Source organism: Alexandromys fortis, unplaced genomic scaffold, assembly GCF_014885135.2.
Source record: "Alexandromys fortis isolate MF-2015 unplaced genomic scaffold, M_Fortis_MF-2015_v1.1 scaffold_238, whole genome shotgun sequence".
Taxonomy (NCBI): domain Eukaryota; kingdom Metazoa; phylum Chordata; class Mammalia; order Rodentia; family Cricetidae; genus Alexandromys; species Alexandromys fortis.
In genome coordinates, this window is record NW_026068126.1 from 1,714,335 (window position 1) to 1,727,365 (window position 13,031).

At 42.6% G+C, this 13,031-nt stretch overlaps 1 protein-coding gene across 2 annotated transcripts in view; it reads right to left on the reverse strand.

The window, feature by feature from the left end:
• Positions 1–11,158, reverse strand: part of Marf1 (meiosis regulator and mRNA stability factor 1) — a 54,038-nt gene extending 42,880 nt beyond the window's left edge. For both annotated transcript variants that reach the window (XM_050125800.1, XM_050125799.1), the window contains exons 1-4: positions 11,030–11,158; positions 4,937–5,138; positions 2,497–3,183; positions 1,644–1,815 (exon numbers count right to left, since the gene is read on the reverse strand). In XM_050125800.1, coding sequence (XP_049981757.1) covers positions 1,644–1,815; positions 2,497–3,183; positions 4,937–5,077 — 1,000 coding nt within the window. In that variant the 5' untranslated portion in view covers positions 5,078–5,138; positions 11,030–11,158. The remainder of the gene's footprint in view (positions 1–1,643; positions 1,816–2,496; positions 3,184–4,936; positions 5,139–11,029) is intronic.
• Between the last annotated feature and the right edge of the window lie 1,873 nt (positions 11,159–13,031).

Genomic DNA, 13,031 nt, shown 5'->3' on the forward strand with positions numbered 1-13,031 from the left:
GGTGATTTCTCAGAAAAGTAAAAAACAACCTTCCTCAAGACCCAGTAATACCACTTTTGGGTATATATCCAAAGGATGCTCAATTGTGCCACAAGGACATGTTCATAGCAGCTTTGTTTGTCATAGCCAGAACCTAGAAACAACCTAAATGCCCTTCGGCCAAAGAATGGATAAGGAAAATGTGGTACATTTACACAATGGAGTACCACACAGCAGAAAAAAATAACAACAGCTTGAATTTTGCAGGAAAATGGATGGAGCTAGAAATCATCATGTTGAGTGAGGTAACCCAGACTCAGAAAGACAAATATCATATGTACTCACTCATAAGTGGCTTTTAGACATAAAGCAAAGAAAAACCAGCCCACAAATCACAATCCCAGAGAACCTAGACAACAATGAGGACCCTAAGAGAGACATGCATGGATCTAATCTGCATGGGACATAGAAAAAAGACAAGATCTCCTGAGTAAATTGGGAGCATGGGGACCATGGGAGAGGGTAAAAGGGGAGGGGAGAGGAAGAAAGGGGAGTGGAGAAAAATATATAGCTCAATAAAAACAATAAAAAAGATAAAAAATAAGTGGTGCCAAAACAACTCTGTATTAACAGTGCGGCTTCACTTCCTGCTGCCCACGGTGCTTCTGCAATGATGACCAGAAACCGAGTGGATGCTGAGGACCCTTGCTTTGCCTCTACCTCAGTGCAAGCTTGTCTGCCTGCTGTGTATGAAAGAACATTAAAGAGACCACCAAAGTGAAAATGGCATCGATTCTCACCTTAATCTACTCTAATATGTCATTAACATCTGCTTTAACCTTTCAGAGATGTATTTGGGTGATAAAATATCACAGTAACTACTTTTTAAGGAAGTAATTTTGATTTCAAACTCTAAGGTTTCAAATACTATTAATAATCAGCTACTACTAAATTTTTCTAAATACTAAATATGTCTAGGGATTATTAAAACCCTAAACTGAGTTCAAGCATGGTGGTGCAAACCTTTAATCCCAGCACTCAAGAGCAGAAGCAGGTGAACCTCTGTGAGTTAGAGGCAAGGATAGTCTATACAGAAGGTTCCAGAACAGCCAGGGCTACATAGAAAGACCGTCTCAAAAACATTAAACACAAACCTAAGTGAGTCCAAGTCTCCTATAGCACTTAATCTCTCCAATACATTCCTCTTCCTATACAGATTCTGGTCTCAAACAGCAACAGTTTAACATAAAGGCCTATAATCACAAAGACTCTTGCCAAGGGACGGAAAAGAGGAGTCACATACGCTTCGAAATGCAAATGCACCCCTAGTATCACAAGGAAATTTTTATAGGCAAGTAAATACATTTGTGTCAGATATTGAAAACAACTCAAATGGAAGCTATAGATGGCTCAGCAGTCAAGAACACTTTGCTGCTCTTGCAGAGGACAAGGGTTCACTCAGTTCCTAGCATACACATGATGGCTGACAACCTTCAGTAACTCCACTTCCAGGGGGTCCAGTGCCCTCTTCTGGCCTCTACAAACACCACGCACACATAAGTACACTTACATACATGCATACAAAACACTCATACACATAAAATAGAAATAAACATTGGAAAAAAAGACAACTTAAATGCACTCTTTTATGTTACATCATTTACCAAATTTTGAAGTAGCTTTGCCTAGACTGGTTGCCAACAGTGAGGTCTCCTTCTCCATCCCTTTTGTTCCACAGCCATTACACAGAGGGATAGCTCCAGGTGCAGACTGAGTACTTGGAGGTGGTATATTCGGCCAGATTTTAGCAGCATCAACTATACTATTTCTTCCTGGCTGTTTTATAAAGGAAGAAGTTTTAGGCACATCAATAAAGAACTCAGATTCATATATAACTGAAAACACCATCCTAAGCTTTTTATCCTCCTACCCAATAGCCTCTGATAAATTGCATTTTCAAATAATCTTTATCAGAACTACCAGCTACCAACTTGAAATGATCAGAGACCTGTTCAAATACTGAGTCCTTCCAACCTGAACATGCATAAGCTATGAAGGAGAACTTGGATGCAGCTCCCATAAATGGCAGAAAAACCTTCCTTTGAACATTTGTGTGAAAGAGACCAAGTTTCATGTTCCTCATACTACAAAGAAACAATGTATAGTTACTGTTCTGCCATGAAAGGGTGAGTGTATAAGCTGAGTTTAGGTTATAAGAACTCGACCAACTCTGTCCTAGAGAAAAAACGAAACAGATAACAGACTCTGCAAACGAAGCTATCCTGCAGGACATGGCTTTCTCGTGAGCAGAGGCTCTAAAGGCACAAGCTGCACACCTAACTCCACGGCACTTTTCTGGATGCTCTCCCATTTTACCCTTTGCATCTTTCAGTATCAGACGAATGGAGTGTGATCTACATCATAAGATTCTTCAACCCTATGCACAGTAAAGACATTTCTAAATAGAACCTCAAACCTCATTATCTGGCCCCAAGATAAAGAATAAAAAATACATACCTTATTTAGACAGTCTTCACAGTAAAGTGAGCCCTTTAAACAGACTGGAGGTGCCACATTTAGGTGAAGAGAGTTGGTGCACAAGTGAGGTGTAAGCTCTGACTGGGAAAGACGATCTTCCAAACGCCCACGAGCCCCACTCGGGAAATCAGAACAGGGGAAATAGCCAGCAGAGGTGCAGCCCTGGAGAGTCGGGAACTGATGCAGCTTGTGTATGTTACTATGACATGACTGAAAATGGAGCTTCCCACAACATGGTAGATGCTTGCAGGAAGGTAGGCTACTCTCTACACACATGCTGGGAAAGTCATTCGCAAGGCCCACCAAATTGTTCCTAGCAGAGGCATTCTGCAGTGAAGACACAGACTGGAAAGCAAACCCTGACCCTACTTGACACGTGACTGTCCTGGTGCTTGGTGAATCTAAGAGTGAGCCCGTGTGAATCAAGCTCCCAGAGCCTCCACTACTGCCACCATCACCACCAAAACGCATGGGTGAAGTGGGGGGTTCATTAGGGCAATGAACACAGCAGCTTACTTTGGGAACAGCTGAGAGCTGTACTTTTGGTTGCTGGAGGGAATGAATATCAGGAAGTGGGACTGCTGGGAAGAGTTTAGAGCCAACATGAAGAGGAGATGGTATATCCTTTAACTCTACAGCAGCTTTCTTGTTCTCCATGTACTCTTTCTGAGGAGAGATCAAAACACAAGTCAATTTTTGGAGACTACTGTATTTTTTCTCTCATATACTACTGTGTTAAAAAAAATAGAAAACAATGTTCTTTTTTTTAAATAAATAAAATTCAACTTCTTTTTTATTTTTATTTTTTTTATACTATGCTCAACTTCTTTTTTAAAAAGATTTATTTATTATGTATACAATGTTCCTCCTGCCTGTACACCTGACACCACAAGAGGGCACCAGATGTCATTATAGATGGTTGTGAGCCACCATGTGGTTACTGGGAATTGAACTCAGGACCTCTGGAAGAACAGCCAGTGCTCTTAACCTCTGAACCATCTCTCCAAACCCAACTCTTTTTACATCACTCAATCATAACTGAACTAATATAACAGCATCCAGCTAAGACCAGGGACAATCTTTAGAGGTCTTGCAGGAAGGGAACAGAAAAACATACAACTAAGATTAATGCTATTGCTGTCAAAATCTTAAGATGGCTCAGCAAGCCAGGTTAACCACTCATACCTCAGGGATTATAACTTTCTCTTGCTTCAAAGCGCTGTCTAAAGAAAACTGGGATATGCAAAGATGTCACAGCACCCAAGGAAGGGGGCTTATAAGCAAGCAGCTTCCTTTATTTATTCCTGTAGGTGGTGAGTAAAGGGTTTTAGTGGGGTTCTCCTTAAAGGAGAGTGATATTCCAAACACCATGAATGAGGCTAGCCACCTGCCCAAAGTGACCCAGCTGTGCTGCTGAGAGCACTGAGGAAACACTGAAGCCTTCATGGAGTCTTTATACTGTGGCCAATGCAAAGATACAGTGATTAGAACTATCCACTGTCAGTTCAAAACCCAGCCAACACCACTAAAAATGAAAAGAATATACTTAACACCTACAAGAAATCCTGAACAAAAGGTATTGTCAATCTTTTCTAATTTACAAGACTTAAAACCAGAGGGTGAGTCAGGGACAATGGTCACACCTGTCTGTAACTCTGCAATTGGGAGGCCAAGGCAGAAGGATCACAAATTCAAAGCCAGCCTGGACTATATAAGAAAAACTTACCTCCAAGGCCATAGGCTAAATCCACTTAAGAAAGCTATAAATACAATTTATTTTAAATTTTTCATTGTTTTTAATATGCAAGCTTTAGAATTTGGGGCTTTAATAAGAAACCAAATTTCCAGCCAGGCGGTGGTGGTGCATGCCTTTAATCCCAGCACTCGGGAGGCAGAAGCAGGTGGATCTCTGTGAGTTCGAAGTCAATCTGGTCTACAAGAGCTAGTTCTAGGACAGGCTCCAAAGCTACAGAGAAAACCGCTCTCAAAAAAAACAAAAGAAAGCAAATTTCTCCCAATTTTAAATGATTAAAACCTCTTGTTACCCAGAGAGAAATACAGAGTTGAGCAGGTGATTATAAAAATGTGCAGATATTGTGCATAATAGTGCATAGGTTATACAGGCAGGAGAGAGACTGCCCCAGGTCACCTGTACCCATCATCTCTAATATTCTATAATAGTGCACACGTGATACAGGCAGGAGAGAGACTGCCCCAGGTCACCTGTACCCATCATCTATAATATTCTATAATAGTGCACAAGTAATACAGGCAGGAGAGAGACTGCCCCAGGTCACCTGTACCCATCATCTATAAAATTCTATAATAGTGCACAAGTGATACAGGCAGGAGAGAGACTGCCCCAGGTCACCTGTACCCATCATCTATTCACAACGTGCTCTATCTCGAACATAGTTACCGTTTGGGGATTAAGAGGCAACGTTTGATCCGGATGAGAAAAGCAACCAGAGAATTTCCAAAGCCAAGGCTTAGCATCCTTATCTTGGTGAAGCCATCCAAGTGTTCTGCTGCAAGGGTTCTCAGTTCTGTTCCCTTCCATCACATAGCCAGACAATGTGGTTCAACATTCTTTCATCTTTCTTTTCCGTCATTCTTCCACCCTGTTAAAAAAGTTGTCTTAGTTAGGGTTTCTATTGCTGTGACAAAATACCATGACCAAAAGTCAAGTTAGGGAGGAAATTTGGTTTCTTATTAAAGCCCCAAATTCTAAAGCTTGCATAGTAAAAGCAATGTTTACACTTCAGCACTGCTGTTCATCGCTGAAATAAATCAGGACAGGAACTTAAACAAGGCAGGATTCCAGCGGTAGGAACTGATGTGCAGGCCACAGAGGAGAGCTGCTTACTGGCTTGCTTCCCATGGCTTGCTTATCCTGCCTTCTTATAGAACCCAGAACCAGCAGCCCAGTGAAGGAACCACCCACCATGGGCTGGGCCCTCCACCACTGATCACTAAATGAGAAAATGCCTTACAGGTGGATCTCACAGAGGCATTTCCTCAGCTAAGGCTATTTCCTCTGATGACTTTGGCTTGTGTCAAGTTGACACACAAAACCAGGAAGTGCATAAGTCAACATCTATGTTACTTCTTACACAAGCACACATTTTATAATGTTAATATATGAGATCACAGCTGTATTCATGATACAATGGCTCTCACGTTCAGACCTTAAAGAACAAAGGCAACATGGATATCACAGCTCACTACAGAATACTAAAATTTGGTAAACTTGGTTGATTCTATCTATTTAAATTTGTTTTTTTTTTTATTTTTAAAGATTTATTTATTTATTATGTATACAACATTCCTTCCATGTATGCTTGCCAGAAGAGGGCACTAGATCTCGTTATAGATGGCTGTGAGCCACCATGTGGTTGCTGGGAATTGAACTCAGGACCTCTGGATGAGCAGTCAGTGCTCAACCTCTGAGCCATCTCTCCAGCCCCTCTATTTAAATTTGATTTAGAGTGGTGGCGCACACCTTTGATCCCAGCAGTCAGGAAGCAGAGGCAGGTGGATCTCTGTGAGTTCAAGGCCAGCCTGAGACATCTACAAAGCTAGTTCCAGGACTGCTAGGGCTGTTACACAGAGAAACACTGTCTCAAAAACAAAACAAAACAAAACAAAACAAAACAAATTGATTTAGAATTAAATCTATGATCTGAGGCTGGGAGATAGCTAAGAAAAGTAATTGCTACACAAGGATGTGAATTCAGATCTCACTCTTACAAAAGACAGACATACAGCTATAACTCCAGTACGGGAGAGGCAGAAACAGGCAGATCCCTAGAGTTCAATGGCCCAGCAAAAATCAGTCAACTCCAGATTCACTGAGACTACCTCAAAAAATAAGGTAGAGGGGCCAGTGACAGGCATCAGTAAAGGTGATTGATTGCCTCCAAACCTGCCAACCTTAGTTCCACTCCAACATATCAGAGAGAACTGACTCCCACAGCTATCTTCAAACCTCCACATTTATGCTATGGTATGTATGCATATATACACATACACACACAAATGAATAAATGTAATTTTTAAAAAATTAAATAAAGGGGGGCTAGAAAGATGGCTCAGCAGTTCTTCCAGAGGTTCTGAGTTCAATTCCCAGCAACCATATGGTGGCTGATAACCATCCATAATGGGATTTGATGCCCTTTCCTGGTATGCAGGTACATACGAATAGGGCACTCACTCATATACATAAAATACACAAACAAATCTTTTTTTAAAAAATTAAATAGAGAACGATGAGAAAGATACCCAGCATACAACTCTATATCTACTTATGTGCAACTGCATACACTCCTACATGAACATGTGCATATACCACACAAACCATTTATTATCAGCCATTCCTCATATCCCAGTTTTTTTTTTCTGTATGTGCAAATTAGGGAGGGCAAAGGGATCGTCTTACATGTATGTATAGGTCAGAGCTCAGTCTTGGGTTTTCCCTAATCTCCTACCTTTTCTTCTTCCTCCTCCGTTTTTTAGGACGGGGTTCTCATTGGCTAGACTGGCTGTCCAGCGAACACGGAGATCCTCCTGTCTCTCCCTCCCCAGCTCTGGGATTACAAACACATGTTATTACCTCACCCAGCTTTTAAAAACAGAGGTGCTGAGGATTGAACTCAGGCCTTCATGCCTGTGCAACAAGCACTTTACCTACTGAGCCACCTCCTCAGTCACTAGAGCTTCACATATGAAGATGGATTATAGATTTATTTTTAAGACACAGCCATGCTTGAAGGACAGAGACAAACCATGGCCTCTGCGCATCTCTTGGTAAGCTCTAGGCTCTAAGCAGACTTTTTCTATAGTTTTTCTCTATTTGTTTTCTTTTTTCAAGACAATGCTCCTCCATGCAGCACTGACTGTCCCTAAACTATGTAGTTTAGGCTGGATTTGAACTCAAGAGATCTATCTGCCTGCCTCTGCCTCCCTAGTATTGGGATTAAGGTGTGGACCATCATACCTGACCTAGAGTTTTTCTTAATTTTCCTATCTCTTCCTATAAATTCTGCTTAGGAAAGCAGAGACGTTAGCAATAAGGAGAACCTAATGTAAGTAAAAAGAAAAAACACAGTATTAACTTTCCTATGCCCCTGGTATGAGCAAAGAAAGAACAAGTTAAATGACCTCTGAGGACTTTGAATTCTATTGTACCAGAGAAGCCATCCAATCGATTTTTTAGTTTGTTTATAATGAAAATGCAAAGTAACAGACTGGGTCGCCAAACATCCAGCAATTAAGAAAGACACAACTCACAGATGTACTTGACCCCAGCACGACTACACTCAGGGTCCTAGTACACAAAGGCAAAGCCAATACACATTTATTGGGCAGAAATGAAGCTAGCAATGGTAAGAACAACCAAACCTTATTGTAAGTCCTCACCACAGTAGCCATTTTCAGTGATTAGAAGAAATTTCATCTGTGCATGTAGAAATTTCTTTCAGCTGTATCTCTGATAAGACGCTTCTAAGAGATTTTACATCTCTGTGACAGGGTGAGGGAAGAATGGTTCAAAATGTATGTCAAGTCTGGGTGACTGATCACATAAAGAACTAAACTATGGTCTGCCAGCCAAAGCCAGCCTGCTGCCTATATGCATGTGTATGTTTGTGTATGTCTACCTAGTGATTCTTGGACAGGATATGATTCTGTAATCTTGAAAGCTGGCCTCAAACTTTTAACAACTTTTTTTTTTTTACCTCAGTCTTTTAAATGCTGAGATTACACACCTGTATTTAAATGTTCTGTGAACTAAAAATATATTTTGGATATTTTAAATTCCTGAGAAAGTGTTCTTAAACACGAAATTCAAACTTTAAGTTTTACTTAAGTTTTACTAGGGCACAGCTTCATTTAAATATTATCTATAGTTGACTTGAACTGTAATTGAGACTTGAGTCTTTGCCGCATAATCTGGTTGCAAAGCCCAATATTCTTATATTTACTATTTAGCCAGTGTGCTGAAACTATAAAATTTAAGTTTCTGTTTGTAGGCTGGGGGGTGTAGGGAACTTAGTGGCATATGGAAGGTTCTGGATTCAATCCTAGACAAAAAGAGGGGGAGGGAGGGAGAAAAGAAGAGAAAGTAGAAAGAAAAAGATGTTTCTTTGTACACTGTCTCTATCTGCCACAGCATTATAGAAAATGAATTAAAAATGCACACACTGCCCATTTTCACCACTGTATCTTGTGCCAGTCCGAGGCCTATTCTATGGTAATCACAAAATAATTATTTGTTGAATGACAGAACTAGCAGAATTAACCTAGTACACAGTTGAAAATAATTTGGAGACAAAGTTAACTGCTATCATTGTTTGAATTACAATACGTGTTTTTATTACTAAATCCAGGTTGTGCCAGGTGGTAGTGATGCACACCTTCAATCCCAGCACTTAGGAGGCAGAGGCAGGCAGATCTGAGTTCAAGGCCAGCCTGGTCTACAGAGCGATCTCCAGGACAGCCAAGGCTACACAGAGAAACCCTATCTGGAAAAACCAAAACCAAACAAACAAACAAAAAACCCAAGATGTATATCATCCAAAAAGCTCCTCTCTCATTCATAAGAACTTCTGATGTTCATATTGTTCATAATTTCAGCATACTCAGACCTTTTCAAAGCCAAGTGAACTACAACTTCTAACAATTCACTGAAAAACAAGAAACTTAATAGTTTCATAGCTAGCTTAAGGTCAAAAGGCTCACCTACCTCTTTCTACTACTACACCAAGGTGCCATCAACATGCTCAAAGAATCAGTAGTACTGGCACACATCTATACTTCCAACACTCAGGAGGCAGAGACAGGAAGATACTGGCAAGTTGAAGAGCAGCCTGGGCTACATAGACTTTGTCTCAAAAAAAGTTTAAAATTAATATATATAGGTGTCAGTACTTTTTTTTAACTCTTACTTTGGGGGCTTGCCAGCCAGCTCCAAAATCAACACAGAGAATCTTATTCTTTCTTATGAATGCCTGGCCTTAGCCTGGCTTATTTCTAGCCAGCTTTTCTTAAATTATCCAGTCTATACCTTTTGACCTTTACCTACCTCTATTTCTGTTTATCTTTTCTTTACTTCTTACTCTGTGGCTTGCTGTACAGCTGGCCCCTGAAGTCCTCCTCTCGTTCTCTTGCACCTTCAGTCTCCCTCCCCAGATTTCTCTTCCTATTTATTCTGTCTGCCAGCCCCACCTTTTCTTTCTCCTCTCTTTCTATTGGCCATTCAGCTCTCTTTTAGACCAATCAGGTGTTTCAGACAGGCAAAGTAACACAGCTTCACAGAGTTAAACAAATGTAACATAAAAGAATGCATCATATCTTTGCATCATTAAACAAATGTTCCACAGCATAAACAAATGAAACACATCTTCAACTAATATTCCACAACATAAAAGGATATATATAGATTACTCTCAGTACAAATAAATATAAGGAAAAATATTAGTGACCTGTACTCTAAAATTTGCCCAGATATTCCTAGTTCCATTAGGCATCTGAGCTAGCCAAAGGAAGCTCTGATGTGAGACCTTCTGCCACTCTCTTTGTCTTTGAGCAACTTAGACACAGGCTGAGAACGCACTGCATGCATACTGGGCCCCAAGGCCACCTCCCCATCTGTGTAGCTATGGGCAACTCATCCTTTTTAACCCAAGATTTGTGGTTTGGTGACGAGATGAATTATTTCTCAAATGGCCTCCCCCTGCCACAAACTCCCATACTGTGCTAACCCATTTTACCGGTTCTGTGTATTTTGTTTTTCTACCTTTTATCTAAAATGACATTATTTATTGGTGCTTTATTATTTTTCTCCTCCATTAGAATATAAATTCCACGACGATATTGACTGCTATTTTCTTATTCACTGCTGTATTCCCTGAACCTAGCACTCCACTGTGCCTCGCAAGTTATTAACAAATGACCTCTGGACAAATGTAGAGATCACTAAATGTGAAGGAAGACCATTTAGCTGACCGTTTCCTTCTATACAAAACTGGAGGATCCTGGAAAGTACAACTAGAAAGCTCTTCGTTACACCAAAAGAGTGTTTGGCGAACTCTAAAGACCAACACGTTCGTGCTAGAATTAGGAGTGGCTGATACTGAAGCTGAATCCAAAGAGGCTGCTAGAGACGGACCGCTCTGGAGGGCTGCAAAACACAAAAAACAAACAAGCTAAGGAACCCAACTCCATCACTGTCCCTTTTCTCTCAACTTTCTAACTTTGCACAGCCTGCAAAGGTTGTTGCTGACACCTGGAGGGCCCGGGAGCGAGCAGGGAAGCAGGCGCCGGCGGGGAGCCGAACGCCCCGGAAGACATCGGGATGGTTTGGGAGACCGATCTTTTCGCGCGGTTCCTTTGGCGGGTCCCAGACCCCAGCAGCATCAGTCTGGGGAAAAGAGCGCAGTTCCCGGGCCAGCTGCGCTGCTGGCCGAACAACCCGAGCGCCGGAGTAGAGTCCCGGAACTGACAGAGGACTCACCTCAGCCGCCAGCTCCTTCTCCGCTCACATTCCGACCCCGCCGCCTTCCCCTCCCGCCCCCCAGGCCCTTTGTTTTGATTCCCGACTCCGCAGCTCCCGCCGCCGCCGCCAAGCGCACCCTCCACTTCCGCTTCCGCTTCGCCCCTCCTCTGTCGCAAAACCCATACGCTTCTCGATTACTAGCCCCGCCCCTTTCTCCGTTCCTCCCCCTCCCTCCCCCGCGTCTTCCAATTACTACGTCCTTCCTCTGCTCCGCTCCTATAACCACGCCCCTGCCCCATCTCCGTCTAGCCCATTCCCGCCCCGTCTCCGTCTAGCCCTGTTCCTTGCTCCTCTAGCCCCGCCCATTCCCCCTCCCGCTTTTCCATTCCTCGGTTTAGCTCCACCTCTTCCCTTGTCTCGCCCCTTTTCTTCCGCCCCGCCCTAGTCTCCCGTCTTCTTCGCGCGAGGCACGATGGGAATTGGGGGGGGCGGGGCCTCGCGGCCCTGCAGCCTCGTCAGGCTCAGTCCCCTCCCGATAAACCTCTAAATAGGGTCTTTCCCCAGGACGGCTCCGGTTTTTTTTTATCACGAACACCTAGTTTAAGGAATCCTCCCCGCTGGCTTGATGATGCCAGGTCGAATGGAGCCTCCAGACGAAGAATTGGGAACTTATGTGATGGAGATGAGAAGAGTCTGCCAAATGGGTTTTGCTAGGGTCCAGCTCTTAAGGTCTTGGAGGGTAAGACGCAGGAGACAAGAGTTCTGTGAAATACAGCGTTGTGGTGGCTTTTCTAACGGTCTGGCTCGTCACGTGATAGCCCTGTTTTATTTTTACTAATTAAATTGTGTGTGTTGCGGAACACATCTTTTAGTGCAACCTAGTGGCGAATGGGGAAAGAACAGTAAAACCTGTCAAATGAACTCCGGCAAGGTCCTTCCTACCGAGTGTCCGTCCAACTGGTGTCGATAAACTACATGGCAAGACTGCCGAATATTGTCACCAACGATAAAGAATACATGATGACCTACCCATATTTTTTTTCTTTTTGGAGATAGCATCTCACTTGGATAACCTGGTTGGCCTGGAACTTGCCGTTTAGACCAAGCTGGCCTCGATGTCGGGTTCCCTTGCCTTCTCAGTGCTAGGAGTAGAGGCATTTGTCTTGTCTGGCAAACTTTTCGTTCGGATAAACCTGGTGCTTTGTTTCAAATGAACACTTTTTTGGGTGACAGGTTGGGAACGAAAAAGAAGACATGAAAGTTATAAAAACTTGGTAAAACCCTGTATTTGCTCCCCTTCCCAATTGAGCCTCACAGTCTTCACTTTTACTTGGCCTAAATATAAGTTGGAGCTTTTTGTTATTCTTCGCTTTTTGAAACAGGGTTTCTCTGTGTAGCACTGGCTGTCCTGGAACTCACTCGGTAGGCCAGGCTGGTCTTGAACTCAGAGATCTGCCTGCCTCTGCCTCCTAAGTGCTAGCATTAAAGGTGTGAGCCACAATGCCTGGCTTAATGTTTTCAGGAGGGGGAAATTTCTGAAATCACCAGCTGTTTACTATTTCCTGTTGCAAATTAGGTTAAAAATTTATTATCTAGCCGGGCGGTGGTGGCACACACCTTTAATCCCAGCACTCGGGAGGCAGAGGCAGGCGGATCTTTGTGAGTTCGAGGCCAGCCTGGTCTACAAGCGCTAGTTCCAGGACAGGTACCAAAAACTTCAGAGACACCCTGTCTCAAAAATTCAAAAAAAAATTTATTATCTAAATGTAGGCACAATTTAGAATGTGCTGGCTGAGTAGTACTTTTAAATAGTTTCTACTTAAGTCTGCCAGGGAGCCAGGTGTGGTGGCGCATGCCTTTAATCCAGCAACAAATGAAATTTGCTAACTAATTAGGAAGCATAATTGCCAGGAACATTTTTCTTCCCGAGTCTCCAGGTATGCCGTGCTTTCACTGCTCTACTTGAAGTAGGATGAAGACCATGTAGCTTTCTGTAAACCTGGATCAGGAGAGCAAGCTC